The 21,557-nt window shown below is 46.0% G+C and overlaps 1 protein-coding gene across 1 annotated transcript in view; it reads right to left on the reverse strand.

Annotated features, from left to right (window-relative positions):
- cadpsa (Ca2+-dependent activator protein for secretion a) overlaps nt 1-21,557 on the reverse strand; it is a 252,895-nt gene that overhangs the window by 104,077 nt on the left and 127,261 nt on the right. Inside the window, exons 9-11 of the mRNA XM_034084138.2 lie at nt 18,190-18,256; nt 7,959-8,067; nt 5,114-5,326 (exon numbers count right to left, since the gene is read on the reverse strand). Coding sequence (XP_033940029.1) covers nt 5,114-5,326; nt 7,959-8,067; nt 18,190-18,256 — 389 coding nt within the window. The remainder of the gene's footprint in view (nt 1-5,113; nt 5,327-7,958; nt 8,068-18,189; nt 18,257-21,557) is intronic.

A 21,557-nucleotide genomic window follows, 5' to 3' on the forward strand; every position in this document is an offset into this window, starting at 1 on the left:
GCATTCGGGGCGATTTAGCACGTGGCTTGCTTTTCCGTGGACTGACCATGAAACTCATCTTTCTGTTCAAACACTGAAGATGCTCACTGAGGCCCAACACTCCCCTCTGTAACACGCTGCCCACCTACAGTTATCACGAGACACACTTCCTGTTGTGTCAAAGCTTCTCCCAGATGTTCAAGCTAAACACAACAAAGAGGACATCAGCAGTGAGCGGCGATATTTGTGTGAGATGTTCTCTTGGCTTAGTTTGAGGAGCAGCTGAAAGACTATACAGAGCTGGACTAATAGGAAGGGCAAAATACAGCCTAATCAATAAAGAGGTTACAATTATATTGTTGCTACTTACTACCTGTTCTGCAATCAGTAACAGATAATCCCACACACTAGCACACCTTTTCATTTGAACACCAAAGGAGATGAATAGCATCTACAAAATGTCTCCAAAGTTCAAAATGATGATAGTAACAAGTAAAACTTTTCTAGGCTATGACCTTCAGTCCTTCTGTTCATTAACAAAGTGTTGATAATCAGGGAAGGGAAACTGTTACTTGTATATATTGCTATGTATTGTTGTCATTGGAGACTGAATTGCTTTGGCTAGTATGTTTAAAGGAACAATTGATACTTATCATGTTTACTTCAATATTAATCAAACTTTAATTTAATTGTTGTTTGGAAACAAAAGTCAGTCCAGTCAATGGCTTCAATATGTATGATCCCGTGTAGTTACAGTATCACTATAATCTTGTTAGTACAGCATAACATATGTCAGAACTCATTACACTATCAATCATCATAACAGGGAACACACAGTGAACTGTGAAGAATCATTTCACCTTTCAGCAGCTGAAAACAAAAGTCTTAATTCTGTCTCTGTTGCTACAATGTTTTAATGTAGTCTATTTTGATGTGCGTCGGGGGGATAGGGGAGGTGGGTGGGGGTGATATGATGTTATATTATTCACCGCACTGATCCAGGTGCGAACTGACAAGTAGTTATTTGGTAACATTGACTGATTGCTGCCTGGTTTAATTGTGCAGCAACCACACTGTATTATTCATTGGCTGGCACTTTAAACTTGGTAATTACCAGCTGCTGGGACTCAGTGGGACTCCAGTGGTTGTGTCAAAAACAGCTCGCTCACTGACTTACCTGACACACATGCACGGAGGAAGCACTTTTTAAATATACTGGGGGTGTTGGTCTGCACCATAGACTGTATATATAAATGGACGTAGTGTCCGTGACGTCACCCATAGGATTCTGCAGAGTTGCAGAGAAGCCCTTAGTAGGCGGAGTCGGCCACTAACGGCTCGACTGTGACGTCAGAGTCTAATCCCGCCTGCTCCAAATAAGGGCAAAGAGGCGGAGCCGAGGCGGGACCTGCTGCCTCCGAACTGGAAGTAAACAGAGCTAGCTCAGGCTAAGAAGCTAAGCTAACATGAAATACATGCATACCAAGTTACTGCTAACAGTGTAGTTCCCCTATATAAACGTTACATTCATAATCACATGAGACAATCTGCAAGAGAATTAGCTATATGTTGTTACTCTTAATGCTTGTCATTCACACGTTCAGAAAAGACGGACTCCACTGCCCGGACCTAACGGAGCCGCAGGGGGCTAGCTCCGGGACGCCGGCTGGAGCTAGCCCCCTGCGGCTCCGTTAGCTCCGGCGGCCACCACTGGGATAATTGGGTCCCCTATTAACATTTGCTCCCGTTTAGCATTATGGGCGTAATAGCCATAGACTATAAAAGTCTTACCCAAGGCTGAATCATAAACTAAAATGTATATGTATGTATAAAGAGTTACGTCCTTAGCTCAGGCTTGCCAACTTTGGGTACCTGGCTGGAGTGAGATTTTGATATCATGGGTTTAATTACACATATGCGCACTAAATGACTGCTATCGTGTCAGTAGCAGTACCTTAGCATATATATAGGATATATATACAATATATACAAATACACAATAAAGGGCACAAAGTTTCATTCACTAATGAAAGTCAAACACATGCTTGTTTCCACTGTTTTATTGTGTGCCTAAGCAATTAATTGACTTATCGTACGATAAATAAAAATGAAATCGATAAATTGCCATTTACATGAGGATGTAACTAGCAGTTTGAAAGGATGCACTTGAATTATTAAAATTATATATTATCATTATGTCAGGGGTCTAAAATGGTCATACAACGGTGCCGACAATATTATCGTTTATCGCAATAATTTCCGGGAAAATGTATCCAAAAAAATTAATTATCGTGAGAGGCCTATACATGAAACACACACACAAACACATCTACAGACTTACTCCAAACTGCCAAACATATTAATTAACACACTCTCACTCTCACACTCTTTGACTCTATGTTGGCCAAGTAGAACAATAAGCAGCAAACTTTTACTTTTCATTTCTACTAGATCTTAGATCTGTGCATACGCAATACGGGTCGGATTGACCAACCGGCTCCCACTGCTCTGCTGTCTGTTAACGTTGTGAAGCGTGGTGGAGGCGGGGAGGGAGCGAATCCGCATATTATGCTCGAACGGGAGCTGCCTGGACGCTGCAATCATGTTGCACTATCCGAGCTGAGTGTGCTGACTTCTCCTACAATGTCCCGCTGTCTGCTTCCTGCATCAAGTCAAGTGCTCGGCGCAGTTGTGGCGAAATGTCGCTCCTCTGTTTTCATTTAAACAGCTCCTTATATCCGTTAGCGCAGCTAGCTAGCACCAGATGCTAACAACAACAATGCACGTAAGGTCTCTCTCTCGCTCGCTCGGGCCACACATACACACACCCTCCCGGTCCTCCCGATGGCCAGTCGGTGCCTGCCGGTGAGAGTGGAAGTGTGGTCTGCCACAAGCAGGCGGCAGGAGCGGGGCTGTCAGCATCAGCTTGTAGATGGTATTTTAAACTCGACGCGCTCTGAACCTACGGGGCGGCCGAGGAAAAAAAATACACATGCGTTAATCGCGTTAAAATAATTAGTGGCGCTAATTTTTTTTTGCGTTAACGCGTTATTAACGCGTTAACTTGACAGCCCTAGTAACAGTATTCCCTAAAAGGCACAATCACCACGAACACGGCTAAAGCTAAAGGGTCAAGTACAGTACTATGACTAACTAACGTTGTAGCCTCTATGGTTGTAGCCTAGCAGAGAGGACAAGTTGCTGTTAGCTGACAGTGAGGCATGTACGTGTCCATCAACGTGACTACGCCCTAATTTATTCAAAAACTTTAAGACCTAATATAAATAAAAGGGTCGTGTTAGAAAACAATTCACTCACAGATTCATAATCATAAAGGTGGAATCTAACTATATCGATAATAATATTTATTGCATCCATGGGTAGAAACATGTTTTTTTCTGCTGTAAAGTTGGGCATTTTAACATGGGGTCTATGGAAATTGCTCCTTTCTGCAGCCAGTCCCTAGTGGCCCATGTATGAACTGCAGTGTGTGGCACTTCCGTATTGGCGTCCCGGCTGTTCCCCAGAGTGTGCCGCTTGGTCTGCACCCACTCCTCTAAGTCAGTGATGCTGTATTGTTTATCTTTGGCACCGAACACACTCAGTATTTGTTTTGGGGAAAGTTAAATATGGCATGAAACTAGTAGCAGTTTGATCACACCTTCATTACACGAGAAATGCTTGTCAAAGGTTGATGTCAGGCTAACATGACACTTTGAAACATTGTAATAAATAAAGCAACATTCAAACCTTAACTCGGCCCTATTAAGCTGTTGGGGTCTTCCCTTTCCTGTAGTGTGTGCCCCCCCCTCAATCTGTTTCATTTGACCTTCATTAAAATGTTATCCCATAACAAGCAGACACATCTGACTGTATCCTCTTTAAATAATGGAATTAATTTGTGAAGCAAATTATATTGTTATCAGTTTTGTTGTAAAATAAAATATACTATAATTTCAAGAGCAACCAATATCAAATCAACATGTACAGTAGTGTATATGTTCAAAAACAGAAATACAGCCATTTGGAAAATGACAACCTATCCTAAATGAGACAAACTATCGTTGGCATATTTTCTAATAGTGGTAACATGGCAACCATCACATTCTTTTAGAAAATGAACATGCTTTAGTTTGCAGCAATCACAAACATAGAGGTCTCACGGAAAAAACAACATCTACAACTTAACCCTGAACTACAATGCAGTCTTTTGAGGACTGATCAATAACACATGGCTCTATTCAATCCCTGCTGGAGTATGCATCAATACTATTACACATGGCGCATGCAAACAACCGATGCGTCTGCATGCATGTTAGTACGTCCTCCCACAGAAACAACAAGCAGGAAGTTATCAAAAGAGAGAAGAGGAAGAAAGGGAGGAAAGCACGTACCCTTTAGGCGCAAACGCTTGCCTCGGGGAGAATAAACAGAAGGGCAACCATGGCAACCATGCAAGGGAAGTCTTCTTCGCTGCTTTTGTGGCAGACACAGCGCCACTTACAGGCCTGGCATATGTACTACAGCGTCTCCAGCGCTTTCGAGCGGCAATGGCCGGCCGTGGCCCAAGCTCTCATTCCCCTGATAGGTGGAGAATTGACCACTAGCCGTAGCGCCACTTTACTGACGTCAGGACAGTGTTCAAATCTGGATCAGTTTTGATCAGATCCGTTGCAGCCCCTTCTTTAGAGCTTTGGGTACGGAGGAAAAGAGAGAGGGTTGTGTTGTCTGACACTTGGTGAGTTCCCTGGAACACCGGGGACACATATTCATGTATAAAAGACGTACACAAGTGCATTTTGCATGATAGGTCCCCTTTAAGAAAGTACTCCTAATATCAACTTAGTTACTTGTATAAAAGACACCTGTCCACAGAATCAACCAATCAGATTCCAACCCCTCCACCATGGGCAAGACTAAAGAGCTGTCTAAGGACCTCAGGGACTAGACTGTAGACCTGCATCAGGCTGGGGTTGGCTACAAGACCATCAGAGAGCAGCTCGGTGAGGAGGAGACACCTGTTGGTGCCATTATTCAGGAATAGAAGAAAGACTAAGTGAGCATCAGTCGCCCTCGCTCTGGGGCTTTCCATGCTGCTCTAAAGCCACAATCATTTGATAAGTTGAAAACTCACAGAACTGAGAAATGGGTGCATCCAGCTGTGGAGTTGTGCCCCCCCTGGAGTTGAGTTTCTGGACCTGGGTGGGGGGCACTGGCTTGTGTGACTGGCCGGTGGCCCGGTACATGGCCTGCACCCACAGGATCCGGTCCTGCTCGTCATCACTGGCAAAGATCACAGTGTCGCCCTCTTTCACAGCATTAAAGAACGTCCGGCCGCCATCCAGACCTGAAGAGCACAAATCCTTTATTAGTCTAGATTGTTCCAGCAGAAGTGGCAGAGCAGGGGGGTATACTACGAAGCAGGATTTTCGCTTAGCCGGCTAAATTCAGGGAAAACTCCGGCTTTCCGGTCATCCGAAGCTGGTTCTCTTTTTAGCAGGCTAGATCTCCATGGTAACTTATGCTGAACGGCTAGCCTGGTCCGGACCAGGGGCCTATACTACGAAGCTGGTTCAACCTAACCTGGATATGTTTGAGTTAGCCGGTTGGCCTAATCCAAAACATACGCGCTCTCGCTAAACTGTCCTACGACGCGGGTTATCAAGTGGATCGCTCAAGCCAGCCGTGTCCTATCTAGTTAGGTGCGCGTTCACATGAAAGGGGTGGTATTTGGAGCATTCGACCAATCACAGACATGGAGAAGCGTACTGACAGCGCAGCGTCATACTTCCTGAATGAAAAGTGAACTTTAATACTAGTCAAAAATGAAGAAGTTAAACTTTAAACATCCATGACTTAAACACTTGACCAGGATCAAAGCCACAGAGCTGCACCTGCAAGGTGAACACAGCTGGAACAGAACAAGTGTTGAATGCGTACATTAACAGGTTTATGATATCACTGCCCCGTCCAAGACACGATCTGACTTTAATTACATTTGTCTCGAGTGTTTCGTCAACTTATGTGTTGCTTAAAATAATACTTCTGCATCCAGTCTGTGACGCTGTGAGTGTTGCACGGCCAGATACGGCTCAGCTGACTCAGATAAGGAGATATATGATATATTATGAAGTGAAGTGAAGTGACTGTACTTAATGTTACTCTGATCCGGTCACTTATGTTGTGGCAGATATTTAATTAAGCTTTCTTAACGCTAATGTTATAATAGTCAGATCGCTCTGAAGATGGAGGTGATATTCTATTAATGTTCACGTTCACACAGTCGGTGATTTTTGCCGGCCGTCTTTCCTGCAACGGCAGCTTTTCTGTATTTCCTTTCTCCTGTAATATGACTTGATCGCTTTAAACTCCGCACACTGAGCTCTGATTGGTCAGCAGGCAGATTAGCTGCTTAGCATATATTACCATGGAGATCTAGCCCGCTAAAAAGAGAACCAGCTTCGGATGACCGGAAAGCCGGAGTTTTCCCTGAATTTAGCCGGCTAAGCGAAAATCCTGCTTCGCAGTATACCCCCCTGGTGAGGTTGCAGGCTAAGAGCTCAACTCAGTGAAAGCACCGCCTGCTGACCAATCAGAGCTCAGTGTGCGGAGTTTAAAGCGATCAAGTCATATTACAGGAGAAAGGAAATACAGAAAAGCTGCCGTCGCAGGAAAGACGGCCGGCAAAAATCACCGACTGTGTGAACGTGAACATGAATAGAATATCACCTCCATCTTCAGAGCAATCTGACTATTATAACATTAGCGTTAAGAAAGCTTACTTAAATATCTGTCACAACATCAGTAACCGGATCAGAGTAACATTAAGTACAGTCCGCAGCATATCACTTCATAATGTATCACATATCTCCTGATCTGAGTCAGCTGAGCCGTATCTGGCCGTGCAACACTCACAGCGTCACAGACTGGATGCAGAAGGATTATTTTAAGCAACACATTAAGTTGAGGAAACACTCGAGACAAATGTAATTGAAGTCAGATCGTGTTTTAGACGGGGCAGTGATATCATAAACCTGTTAATGTACGCATTCAAACACTTTTGCCAGCTGTGTTCACCTTGCAGGTGCAGCTCTGAGGCTTTGATCCTGGATCAAGTGTTTAAGTCATGGATGTTTAATTTAACTTCTTCATTTGTCTAATATTATAGTTGACTTTTCATTCAGGAAGTATGACGCTGCGCTGTCAGTACGCTTCTCCATGTTTGTGATTGGTCGAATGCTCCAGATCCCACCCCTCTCATGTGAACACCTAACTAGATAGGACACGGCTGGCTTGAGCGATCCACTTGATAACCAGCGTCGTAGGACCGTTTAGCGAGAGCGCGTATGTTTTGGATTAGGCCAACCGGCTAACTCCAACATATCCAGGTTAGGTTGAACCAGCTTCGTAGTATAGGCCCCTGGTCAACAAGGCAGGTAAACAAGGCAGGTAAACAAGGCAGGTAAACAAGGCATGCAATAACACAGAATAAGCTAATAGGAGAAATGGATCGCACATTCCTGTTCGTAACTCTTTATAAATGTCCAGAGGTGACGCTCTTTAATGTAAATTAATTGTTCAGTATTTATTATTTGAAGGTCGCCGTAGGAAGTCTTCTACACGCAGTATGCAACTGTCTGTCAGCCTCCTGAGGACAAAGACCTGTCCTCCAACCACAGGGACATGTACAGGACTATGAAGGATTCATTGAGTCACTTGAATCCCTGTGTTGTTGTTGTTGTTTGATCAGTCACTGTGGACGGCTGCTATCCAGAGCTGACTTGTATGCAGGGAGTTGACTTCAAACCTCCAGCAGACAGAATCAGAAATATGACTTGTCATAATCACAAAGATCAGAAAAGGCATTCCTCTCTCTGTGTCTGTGTTGGTGTTGACCATGTGGCAGTGCAGGTTGTGCTGGAGCATCAGACACACTTTCTAGTCCCATCGTTGGAAGGACTGTGGGTGTCGGCTGTTACCTGGCTGGGGGTCGGTGTAGTCCACAGTGTAGCCATCGAGCTGCAGGAGCTCCACAGGCTCCGCCTTCTTCTCTCTGTAGCTGCACATGGCGAAGGTGTACTGACTCACCTGCACCAATCACAGGGAGAGAAACGTTCAGGTGATCAGTCGGAAACCAAATTCTCATCCTGAGAAAGCATGTGAGCACCAAATGTCATAGCAACCGTTAGTTACGGTTTAAAGTGAGCTGGTGTAATAAAGTAACTAAGTAGATTTACTCAAGTACTGTACTGATGTTATATTTTGAGGTACTTTAGTTGAGTATTTCCATTTTATGCAACTCTGTACTTCTACTCCACGACAATTATTTAATACCTTTAGTTACTTTACAGATTTGGATTAATGAAAGGAAATATAATCAACAATTATAATAAAAACATATGATATCAATTCTTCTGAAATGGGCCGATCTGAATAATGAGTACTGTTACTTTTGGTACTTTATAAGTATATTTTGATGCTAATACTTTTATACTTTGACCAATTAATAAGTCATATTTTGACTGCAGGACTTGTACTTGTAATAGAGTATTTCTACACTAAAGTACAAGATCTGAGTACTTTTCCACCAAGTGTCTAACTACACATAATCATAGGGATATTCAGAACATGTGTTACAGCCACGAAGGGCGGAGAGAACACCTGATGACTTAGGGAAGAGAGACAGAGAGTGTTCGTGGGGAGAGAGAGGGGGGGGGGGGTTTGCCAGCTGTTGTTGTTGTTGTTGTTGTTAGTAGACCTCCCAAGCATCTGTATGTGTGTTATTGTAATCACATTACAATAAAGTGAGGTGGCAGAACCATGAGTAATGGGTAAAAGGTGTGTGTGTGTGTGTGTGTGTGTGTGTGTGTGTGTGTGTCGAGTGTGAGTGTGTGTGAGTGTGTGTGTGCGCGCGCGTGTGTGTGGAGAGTGTGGGTGAGTGTGTGTGTGGTGAGCGAGTGTGTGTGTGTGTGCGGCGTGTGTGTGTGAGAGAGGTGTGTGTGTGTTGCGAGCGTGTGTGTGTGTGTGGTGTGTGTGTGTGTGAGAGTTTGTGGTGATGTGTGTGTGGTGTGTGGCGTGTGTGTGTGTGTGAGTGTGCGTGTCTGTGCGTGTGCGAGTGTGTGTGCGTGCGTGTGTGTGTGTGTGCGGCGTGTGTGTGTGTGTGTGTGGGTGTGTGTGTGGTGTGGTGGAGTGTGGTGGTGGTGTGTGTCGCGTGGTGTGTGTGCGCGTGTGTGTGTGTGGCAGGTGTGTGTGTGGCGCGCGTGTGTGCTGTGTGTGTGGTGTGTGTGTGTGCGTTGTGTGTGTGCGTGTGTGTGTGTGCGCGTGTGTGTGTGTGTGTGTGTGTGTGTGTGTGTGTGTGTGTGTGCGTGTGTGTGTGTGTGTGTGTGAATGCTAGTGCAGAGGAGAGAGACTGGATGCTTCTTTAGTAGCAGTCTGAGCTGCCGTGTGAGGGCTGAAAGGTGTACTGCACAGTAATGATGTAAAATGTGTGAAGTTACTTTGAATGACAGATCTTTGCAAGGCTCAGTTTTTCCATGGCAGTATTCCATTCCACGATGTCAGCTTGGTAGGCCAGAGTTATTTAAATGTCCTCTGTAAAAACGACATGTTGACTTTAACACTTAACTAGCACTTTGATTCACAACGACACATCGTTGCATCTACAACGTGGTGCACAGTTTGATTTGAAGCTGGACGAATGAGGCCAACCGCAGCCAGGCGAAACGGCCATTCTCTGAATATTGATCAGGTCGTGGCAAAGATTGAGGAATCATGTAATAACGTCCGTTGATTGGTGTTTGTTTGCACGTCTTTTCCACAGTGACTCCCGGCCAGCCATCTAGTTTCCCTGTCAACACAAACTCCACGGACATTTGAATTGAAGGCTCTCCTTTATTACCCACCTCAGGAAGCGTCACTGTGCTTCTGTGTTACCTGTCCTGGATGAATGGTGTTAATAAAAGGCCAGTACTGACCCTGGCTCAGGTCTGAGTGCTCTCTGTGCTGCTAACAGGAAGTGTAGTGACACTCTGCTGCTACTGTAGCTGCCAGTCATAGCAGCCTGTCGTCATGGATCAGCAGGGCCGGCCAATCAGCCGCTGTCGCGCCTCTGCTGCTGCAAGTGGCAGCTCTCACTCCGCTGCTGCAGCTGTGTGTGTGTGTGTGTGTGTGTGTGTGTGTGTGTGTGTGTGTGTGTGTGTGTGTGTGTGTGTGTGCGCGTGTGTGTGTGTGTGTGTGTGTGTGTGTGTGTGTGTGTGTGCGTGTGTGTGTGTGTGTGTGTGTGTTGTGTGTGTGTGTGTGTGTGTGTGTGTGTGTGTGTGTGTGTGTGTGTGTGTGCGTGTGTGTGTGAGTGACAAATGAAATTCCCCACAACAGCCCTGATGAGACCTAAGGCCAAGTAAAGGATGGAGGGAAGTAGACCCATTCTCCAGCAGCTCCCTGGCCTCCAGGACACCGCAAAGGCAAATTAGAGTCTAAACTATACCAACCCCCCCCCCCACCACCCATACCCCAAAACACCAGCTCTCTCTCTCTCTCTCTCTCTCTCCATCGGGGAAAGATGCTGATGCTGGAGGAGGAGGAGGAGGAGGAGGAGGAGGAGGAGGAGAGAAGAGGAGAGGAGAGGAGAGGAGGAGGATTTAAGGACAGATAGGAAGTGTGGAGGATGAGGAAGGGTGAGATGAGTTCTTTAAATGTCCTCTGTAAAGACGACATGTTGACATCCACCCAGCAAAACATCGTTGCATCTACAACGTGGTGCAGTTTGATTTGAAGCTGGATGAATGAGGCCAACCGCAGCCAGGCGAAACGGCCATTCTCTGAATATTGATCAGGTCGTGGCAAAGATTGAGGAATCATGTAATAACGTCCGTTGATTGGTGTTTGTTTGCACGTCTGTGTGTGTATCTCGGCTGTAACCTCACGCACTGACACCTGCAGGTTAAGCATTACTCAGTCAATATGCTGCATGGAAGCTCGAGCTGTCTTTCCTCTGAAACATGGTGGGCAAGGTGTTCTCCTGCAAGCAGGCCTCATGTAGAGAGCAGGCCTCATGTAGAGAGCAGGCCTCATGTAGAGAGCAGACCTCATAGAGCAGGCCTCATGTAGAGAGCAGACCTCATAGAGCAGGCCTCATGTAGAGAGTAGGCCTCATGTAGAGAGCAGGCCTCATGTAGAGAGCAGGCCTCATGTAGAGAGCAGGCCTCATGTAGAGAGCAGGCCTCATGTAGAGAGCAGACCTCATAGAGCAGGCCTCATGTAGAGAGCAGGCCTCATGTAGAGAGCAGGCCTCATGTAGAGAGCAGGCCTCATGTAGAGAGCAGACCTCATAGAGCAGGCCTCATGTAGAGAGCAGGCCTCATGTAGAGAGCAGGCCTCATGTAGAGAGCAGGCCTCATGTAGAGAGCAGGCCTCATGTAGAAAGCAGACCTCATAGAGCAGGCCTCATGTAGAGAGTAGGCCTCATGTAGAGAGCAGGCCTCATGTAGAGAGCAGGCCTCATGTAGAGAGCAGGCCTCATGTAGAGAGTAGGCCTCATGTAGAGAGCAGGCCTCATGTAGAGAGTAGGCCTCATGTAGAGAGCAGGCCTCATGTAGAGAGCAGGCCTCATGTAGAGAGCAGGCCTCATGTAGAGAGCAGACCTCATGTAGAGAGTAGGCCTCATGTAGAGAGCAGGCCTCATGTAGAGAGCAGGCCTCATGTAGAGAGCAGGCCTCATGTAGAGAGCAGACCTCATAGAGCAGGCCTCATGTAGAGAGCAGGCCTCATGTAGAGAGCAGGCCTCATGTAGAGAGTAGGCCTCATGTAGAGAGCAGGCCTCATGTAGAGAGCAGGTCTCATGTAGAGAGCAGGTCTCATGTAGAGAGCAGACCTCATAGAGCAGGCCTCATGTAGAGAGCAGGCCTCATGTAGAGAGTAGGCCTCATGTAGAGAGCAGGCCTCATGTAGAGAGCAGGCCTCATGTAGAGAGCAGACCTCATGTAGAGAGTAGGCCTCATGTAGAGAGCAGGCCTCATGTAGAGAGCAGGTCTCATGTAGAGAGCAGGTCTCATGTAGAGAGCAGACCTCATAGAGCAGGCCTCATGTAGAGAGCAGGCCTCATGTAGAGAGTAGGCCTCATAGAGCAGGCCCCATGTAGAGAGTAGGCCCCATGTAGAGAGCAGGCCTCATGTAGAGAGTAGGCCTCATGTAGAGAGCAGGCCTCATGTAGAGAGCAGGCCTCATGTAGAGAGCAGGCCTCATGTAGAGAGCAGGCCTCATGTAGAGAGCAGGCCTCATGTAGAGAGTAGGCCTCATGTAGAGAGTAGGCCTCATGTAGAGAGCAGGCCTCATGTAGAGAGCAGACCTCATAGAGCAGGCCTCATGTAGAGAGCAGACCTCATAGAGCAGGCCTCATGTAGAGAGCAGGCCTCATGTAGAGAGCAGGCCTCATAGAGCAGGCCTCATGTAGAGAGTAGGCCTCATGTAGAGAGCAGGCCTCATGTAGAGAGCAGGCCTCATAGAGCAGGCCTCATGTAGAGAGCAGACCTCATGTAGAGAGCAGGCCTCATGTAGAGAGTATGCCTCATGTAGAGAGCAGGCCTCATGTAGAGAGTAGGCCTCATGTAGAGAGCAGACCTCATAGAGCAGGCCTCATGTAGAGAGTAGGCCTCATGTAGAGAGCAGGCCTCATGTAGAGAGCAGGCCTCATGTAGAGAGTAGGCCTCATAGAGCAGGCCCCATGTAGAGAGTAGGCCCCATGTAGAGAGCAGGCCTCATGTAGAGAGCAGGCCTCATGTAGAGAGCAGGCCTCATGTAGAGAGCAGGCCTCATGTAGAGAGCAGGCCTCATGTAGAGAGCAGGCCTCATGTAGAGAGCAGGCCTCATGTAGAGAGTAGGCCTCATGTAGAGAGTAGGCCTCATGTAGAGAGCAGGCCTCATGTAGAGAGCAGGCCTCATGTAGAGAGCAGACCTCATAGAGCAGGCCTCATGTAGAGAGTAGACCTCATAGAGCAGGCCTCATGTAGAGAGCAGGCCTCATAGAGCAGGCCTCATGTAGAGAGTAGGCCTCATGTAGAGAGCAGGCCTCATGTAGAGAGCAGGCCTCATAGAGCAGGCCTCATGTAGAGAGCAGACCTCATGTAGAGAGCAGGCCTCATGTAGAGAGTATGCCTCATGTAGAGAGCAGGCCTCATGTAGAGAGTAGGCCTCATGTAGAGAGCAGACCTCATAGAGCAGGCCTCATGTAGAGAGTAGGCCTCATGTAGAGAGCAGGCCTCATGTAGAGAGCAGGCCTCATGTAGAGAGCAGACCTCATGTAGAGAGCAGGCCTCATGTAGAGAGCAGGCCTCATGTAGAGAGCAGACCTCATAGAGCAGGCCTCATAGAGCAGGCCTCATGTAGAGAGCAGACCTCATAGAGCAGGCCTCATGTAGAGAGCAGACCTCATAGAGCAGGCCTCATGTAGAGAGCAGGCCTCATGTAGAGAGCAGACCTCATAGAGCAGGCCTCATGTAGAGAGCAGGCCTCATAGAGCAGACCTCATAGAGCAGGCCCCATGTAGAGAGCAGACCTCATAGAGCAGGCCTCATGTAGAGAGCAGGCCTCATGTAGAGAGCAGACCTCATAGAGCAGGCCTCATGTAGAGAGCAGGCCTCATGTAAAGAGTAGGCCTCATGTAGAGAGCAGGCCTCATGTAGAGAGCAGACCTCATGTAGAGAGCAGGCCTCATGTAGAGAGCAGGCCTCATGTAGAGAGCATGCCTCATGTAGAGAGCAGACCTCATAGAGCAGGCCTCATAGAGCAGGCCTCATGTAGAGAGTAGGCCTCATGTAGAGAGCAGGCCTCATAGAGCAGGCCTCATAGAGCAGGCCTCATGTAGAGAGTAGGCCTCATGTAGAGAGCAGGCCTCATAGAGCAGGCCTCATGTAGAGAGCAGGCCTCATGTAGAGAGCAGGCCTCATGTAGAGAGCAGGCCTCATGTAGAGAGCAGGCCTCATGTAGAGAGCAGGCCTCATGTAGAGAGTAGGCCTCATGTAGAGAGCAGGCCTCATAGAGCAGGCCTCATGTAGAGAGCAGACCTCATAGAGCAGGCCTCATGTAGAGAGTAGGCCTCATGTAGAGAGCAGGCCTCATGTAGAGAGCAGGCCTCATGTAGAGAGCAGGCCTCATGTAGAGAGCAGGCCTCATGTAGAGAGCAGACCTCATAGAGCAGGCCTCATGTAGAGAGCAGGCCTCATGTAGAGAGTAGAGAGCAGGCCTCATGTAGAGAGTAGGCCTCATGTAGAGAGCAGGCCTCATGTAGAGAGTAGGCCTCATGTAGAGAGCAGGCCTCATGTAGAGAGCAGGCCTCATGTAGAGAGCAGACCTCATAGAGCAGGCCTCATGTAGAGAGCAGGCCTCATGTAGAGAGCAGGCCTCATGTAGAGAGTAGAGAGCAGGCCTCATGTAGAGAGCAGGCCTCATGTAGAGAGTAGAGAGCAGGCCTCATGTAGAGAGCAGGCCTCATGTAGAGAGTAGAGAGCAGGCCTCATGTAGAGAGCAGGCCTCATGTAGAGAGCAGGCCTCATGTAGAGAGCAGTCCTCATGTAGAGAGTAGAGAGCAGGCCTCATGTAGAGAGCAGGCCTCATGTAGAGAGTAGACCTCATGTAGAGAGTAGAGAGCAGGCCTCATGTAGAGAGGCCTACAGGGAAGAGATACGCTCAACATAAGAGAATGGTAACATGAACATATAAGCATATATTTGTATTCAGTGGATTTCTACAAGTCAGTGGCATCTGGATCGTCAGGTCAGCCTCTGCACTGGAACCACTGGAACCACTGGAACCACCGGAACCACTGGAACCACAGGAACCACTGGGACCACTGGGACCACTGGAACCACCGGAACCACTGGAACCACTGGGACCACTGGAACCACCGGAACCACCGGAACCACTGGAACCACCGGAACCACTGGAACCACTGGAACCACTGGAACCACAGGAACCAATGGGACCACTGGAACCACTGGAACCACTGGAACCACTGGGACCACTGGAACCACTGGAACCACTGGAACCACCGGAACCACTGGAACCACCGGAACCACTGGAACCACTGGAACCACTGGAACCACAGGAACCAATGGGACCACTGGAACCACTGGAACCACTGGAACCACTGGGACCACTGGAACCACAGGAACCACTGGGACCACTGGAACCACTGGAACCACTGGGACCACCGGAACCACTGTAACCACTGGAACCACAGGAACCACTAGAACCACTGGAACCACCGGAACCACTGGAACCACTGGAACCACCGGAACCACTGGAACCACTGGAACCACTGGCCCAAGAATCCTGCTTCACAATGGTTTTAGATTCAGGGTCATATGTTTAGTATATTTCTTGCAGAAAGAAGGATATTTGTTTGTTGCTTAAAACATATATGTGTTGAGTTATTGAAATACTGCATCTAACTTGAATGTATCTTCGTCCCAAAGTACAAACAAGTCACCCAGAAGAGGTCTAAAGAAGGAGAGGGATGTTGCCCTTATTTTTTAAATAAAATAATAAGTAAAGGTATTATCTCGACAAAAGATGTAATAGAAGACTTTAAAGGTGTTTCATTTTCACATTTAAACATGAAATACATAACGCAGTAGTTCTATTCCCTTCCTGTGGCACTGATGTGGGATCACCGGATCATTTGTGAGAAGAAGAGGAAAGGACAAGTTGTCTATCTGTATACTATTAAACAGTTATTTCATTTGTACTATATAGTAAGAAATTAGAGACGTGAACATCCTGATTAGTACTGTAGCTCTACTGTATCTGTTTGTAGCTCTACTGTATCTGTTTGTAGTTCTACTGTATCTGTTTGTAGTTCCACTGTATCTGTTTGTAGTTCTACTGTATCTGTTTGTAGTTCCACTGTATCTGTTTGTAGCTCTACTGTATCTGTTTGTAGTTCTACTGTATCTGTTTGTAGTTCCACTGTATCTGTTTGTAGTTCTACTGTATCTGTTTGTAGTTCTACTGTATCTGTTTGTAGTTATATTGTATCTGTTTGTAGTTCCACTGTATCTGTTTGTAGTTATACTGTATCTGTTTGTAGTTATACTGTATCCGTTTGTAGTTCTACTGTATCTATTTGTAGTTCTACTGTATCTGTTTGTAGTTCTACTGTATCCGTTTGTAGTTCTACTGTATCTATTTGTAGTTCTACTGTATCTGTTTGTAGTTCTACTGTATCTATTTGTAGGTCTACTGTATTTCTATTCTTTCATTTTCTAGAAGTTACAGTGTAGGAATGTATATCATTCTTTTCTGCAAAACAATCTTTGAATATAATGCATCTGAAACAATCACTTTCTAACCAAATCTATAATCTGAGGGAAAAGCCAGAATGAAACAGAAATCAAATATGTAGTGATAAAGGCAGACATGGTAAGGTCATGAGCGAACAGAGAAGAAAGAAATATGATGTCTAACATGCAACAAAAAGTACATATGCACACACACACACACACACACACACACACACACACACACACACACACACACACACACACACACACACACACACACGAGTGCGCAGTCTATTGACCAGTATTTGTCACTTGCTATATATTTAGCTGGGAGCGAGAGGGAGTTGGAGTTGGCGGCGCTCGGGCTTTTCTAGCTGCGAGTGTAAAGCCAGCCCGTGTTCACTCCACTTTGTCAATCCCCTGTCAACTTGTAGCTCTGAGACATATCCTCTGCAACACACAAGAGACAGGCCCCCCCTCCACCCACGTCCCTGCCTGCTGCCCACCTCCAAACACAGAGCCACCAGGAAATGGCCGCTCCCGCTACCGCCCCCCACCCCCACCACCCGGCCTCCTGACAAAAGCCTGCTTGGCGTCTCCATCATCCTCCTGACAGCCGAGGGAAGACAGCTTGGCTGCATCTCTCTTCCCGGCTGCACACACAACATGTGGCCAACGCTCAGGATACGGCGGCTCCTCTTTTGGCTGTGATCACATTTTTGTCACTCGCCCTGCTTTCACTTCAAATTGGATTTTGAGGGTTTGAAAATATGAAAGAGATAAAAGGAAAGTCTTGTATTTGTTCAGAAGCATTCCACAAGCTGATATATTGTTGGTACTATGAGTATTCATGTATCACACTCCATTGCACCTTCTCTATCTTTTATATATAAACATATCAAAGCGTATGCCATGTAGTTCTTTTCAGTTTGACAGACTTGCATAAAGGTCCGGCCTCCTGCCTGTGAGCCGGACGGACCTCTGGCTCTACGGCTCTCCATCGGTAAGCAGCTCAACAACATAACAGCTGCACATATCAACAACATGCTGTATCAAATATCAATCTCTCTGAACTAGACCCTGCTATGGTATATATCATTCTTTCTAAACCATTCGAACAGGGTTTTGTAGATTTCAGTGCCTCTGTTATCTGCAGAATATTTTCCTAATCTCACTTTAAAGTCTCACATTTATAATAAACTGAGTGGCACAATTTCCAAAAATAAGAATATGTATTCATTATATTAGTATAATTACTAAGCCAATATAAGGCTGCAACTAAAACATTTAGTTTAGTTTAGGTTCATCTTGTGTTAAAAACCTCATATATATATTCAATTTAATATTAAAAAAACAAGAACATGTCTTCCCTATTTTTTGCTTTAAGTATTACTTAAAAATGAATGATCAAAATAGTAACAAATTACTGTTCTTTCACCTGACTAATTTAAAACAAATGACCTCTGCAAAATGCATATCTGAACAACATGTATCTCTCAGCGTGCATGCTCTCTTCTTTATGCTACAAATGGTTTGCATTCAAACATTGATACATTTTAAAATAAATCAATAATATTTATTACAAAATTAAATTAAATTAATATGTGAAGATATCAGTGTTTTGAGTGTCCATCAGCCCCATGGTAACACCTCTCTCATGTGTGTGTGTGTGTGTGTGTGTGTGTGTGTGTGTGTGTGTGTGTGTGTGTGTGTGTGTGTGTGTGTGTGTGTGTGTGTGTGTGTGTGTGTGTGTGTGTGTGTGTGTGTGTGTGTGTGTGTGTGTGTGTGTGTGTGTGTGTGTGTGTGTGTGTGTGTGTGTGTGTGTGTGTGTGTGTGTGTGTGCTGCCTCTGCCCGTTAAACGCTCTGATCCACTGTTGGTGTTTCACATCACACTGGAACACTTGCATCTGGTAGGAACCACTAACGGGAGCTTACCTGCACCAGTACGAAGAATCTTTTCTTCCATCTTTTCCACACATTTTTGCCGATGGTCCAAAGGTACCTGTGAAATCAAACAAATAAATAAAAAAAAAAATTAGAAAGAAAGAATGTTCACATAGATTTCTCAGGCCTTATTTCAGCTGTAAATGAAACCGATTGTTCGCCATGCCTATGAAAACATACGTAGAGTGGTGCCTCTCTGACCTCTGCTGGTCAAATGTCACTACTGCAATCAGACACATCACGTTTAAGTATTTCCTCCCAGCTACAGCTCATTGATTTTCATTAGTATGTTGTGTCGAGATGACAGACCTACGTTAAAGAAGTACATAAAAGGAAAACTACATATTGAAGTGACAGCAAGAATGTCACTGTTAGGCTGCATGCCCACATTACTGGATCTAAATGGAATGCAGCCATCATTAATGTTATATTGTAACCCAATCACGACATGTCAGCCTCATGAACTGGAGAGTGAAGGCTCTGAAGAACAGACGAAGTCACACCACATGGAACAGAGCTGTATACGATGTGCACATGCTCGTGGAGCTGTTGCACAGAAGTGTGACTGAACTGAAACAAAGCTGTCGTTGTGTACGTTTCTTTTAGGTCAACTGATGAATGATCATAAACAGAGGTCAGTCGCTGCTTCCTCATTTATATTGTGCAGTATTTTGAAAATCATTCACAATATGTTGATAACAATAACCATCATAGTCGTTTTAGGGATAAGTAAGTGACAACAATAAGTGATGTTGATATGAGGACTCAGGCAGAAGCATTCATTAAGTGAGAACAGAATCCTTAATCTAGCGATATGAAAGTGCTAATATGTAACCCATGAGTCATATTGCTGCATATTGTCCGAATAGGTTAAAGAAAAGACACTAGTTACTTTGCTAATGAACTGTCTGGGCGGCTGTAACTTAGCCTTTCAGTTCTTAGCTTGGAAACTGGAGGGTCCCTGGTTCAAGTCCCCGAACAGACCAAGCAGGGAGTGTGGACTGGTACTTTGAGAGGTGCCAGTTCACTTCCTGGGCGCTGCTGGGGGGCCCTTCAGCAATACACCGGACCCCCACAGTGCTCGTCGGGAGGTGCATAGTAGCTGCTCACTGCTCCTCATATGACGGGTAACATGCACAGTATGTGATGATTAAAAGAGTCCATCTGTAAAGTATGGATCTACATCTGCAACCCGCAGGCATGACTTCTGTAAAGTATGGATCTACATCTGCAACCCGCAGGTATGACTTCTGTAAAGTATGGATCTACATCTGCAACCCGCAGGCATGACTTCTGTAAAGTATGGATCTACATCTGCAACCCGCAGGCATGAGTTCTTCTAATCCAACACACATTGTTTATGGTTCATCATTTTAGACTTGTTGAAATATTTTAAAAACGGTCAACATCAATTCAGCATTTATGTATCACTGAAAACCTTGACATCTCAACTCTGTTTAAACATAAAAGTTACAACAACAATATAGAGGTGTAGCATTAACAAAAACGTTGTAAAAATGTTGACGCCAACTACAGAGAAGTACATCAGGCATGCGCTTGGGATATGTTCACTTCAGCCCGATGCCTTCCCCTTCCTCCCTTCAGACGGACCGTACAGCTCAGTGCAGCAGTCCTGCTCGTCCTCCAGCTGGGCCCGTCTCCTCCTCAGCCTGTGTGGAGTTCAGTGTTGAGAAGGACGGGGAAAGGGCTTTTGTTGTAAAAGAACATCTGAGGGTGAGGACCCCGGTTTGATTTGCCTCTGTTCTCCCACCAGCCCCCCTCCCCCCTCGGTGTGCCTCAGTGTGCCTTTCCCCCCGGCCCCTCCCTGAGCTGCTCCTGCCTGTCGTCCTAAATAAAGCAGCATCCACAGGCTGACACATGAGGGCCCTGCATGTGTGGAAGCAGAGAGAGGGGCCAGTAATGGTGCAGCAAGGCACTGTGGGAATCTAACAGGCAGCCCAGCAGCCTCCTCCAAGGCTCCCAAAAGAAAGCATATGGAGGGGGGCAGACAGGAGAGGCTGTAGCTCACAGCTACAGACTTAGGAGCATGTTTTTAAAGCAGTAAGTGTGTGCACAATAAAGAACACAGCCTCCTGACACATGGCTGGAATTTATTTTCCAGTACGCACCGCCACTGCATGCCAACAGTCATTAATTTCACTCTATTGCAAATGCTTTCCAAGGTTATTATTATAGTTGCTGCTTGCTCAACTGTATACGTGCATACGCACTTGTTTAATACTCAACAGAATTCTACAAAATAATCAGCTGTTATGAACTGAGACACAGGACTCGGAGACAGTTGTCCAAAAATAGAATGTTGTTTAATAACAAAAACTAAGTCGTACTTCAAAACAAAACTCACTTGACAAAAAGATATATTTCTCAAAGTAAAGTTTCAGGAGTCAAACGGCCCATGTGCTCACGACATGAAACATAACCAACTGACAAGGGAACAAAGAAACACAAGGGCTATTTATAGGTGAGGGGGATGGGCACAGGTGAACACTATCAGCACAGGGCCAAGCAACCTGAAGGGCGGGAAACACACAAAGGCAGGACATGTGGGATCTGGAATGAGAGGGAAGGATTACTTTCAAAATAAAAACAGGAAGTGACAAGATCAAAACACAAGACTAGAGTAAGAAACATAACTGTGGAGTCACAACATCAGCTAACACAGAGACAATGGTCTTCTTTAGTATTCACTGCGCACAAGAGGAGACAACAGACTAGTACAATTAATAGTTATTAAATGAGCAGCCAACAATCAACGTGATGAAGTTACTGTTTAAGGACACTACAGGCACAAAGATCGTTTTTTCATGTAGGGGAGAGTGGGGTAAGTTGAGCTGTCCTCTAAGCAAGGAGAGAGATATCCAGTCTCTGATTGTGCTACGTTATTATGAGAGTGCTCTCATACTTGTTTGATTCTGAAATTGTATATATTTATATAAATATATGTGTGTGTGCGTGTCTGCATCTGTAGTCTGTTATTGTCTCATGACACCGCACTGTGAATGAATCAAAGTAGATATAGAAGTGGTCATGAACACATGTGTCCATCAGACAGAGGCTGCTGTGCCTCCTGTCATCATTAATGGACGTCTCTTTAATATGACCGCTCAGAGGAGAGGAGTTCTCATTTCTCTAACCGCCTGCTGCTTCCCCTCCTCTCTCCTCGGTTCCCCTCCTCTCTCCTCGGCTCCCCTCCTCTCTCCTCGGCTCCCCTCCTCAGTCCTCCACTCGCATCTCCTGTGGGCGGGACTAAGTCTCGAGGATAGGAGTCGAGGAGGGGAAATTAGAGTATTGAGAAACCTCTACAGTCTAATCTCCCGACCTGATATTTTGTATTCAAT

This window comes from Pseudochaenichthys georgianus, chromosome 5 (genome assembly GCF_902827115.2).
Source record: "Pseudochaenichthys georgianus chromosome 5, fPseGeo1.2, whole genome shotgun sequence".
Classification (NCBI taxonomy): Eukaryota; Metazoa; Chordata; class Actinopteri; order Perciformes; family Channichthyidae; genus Pseudochaenichthys; species Pseudochaenichthys georgianus.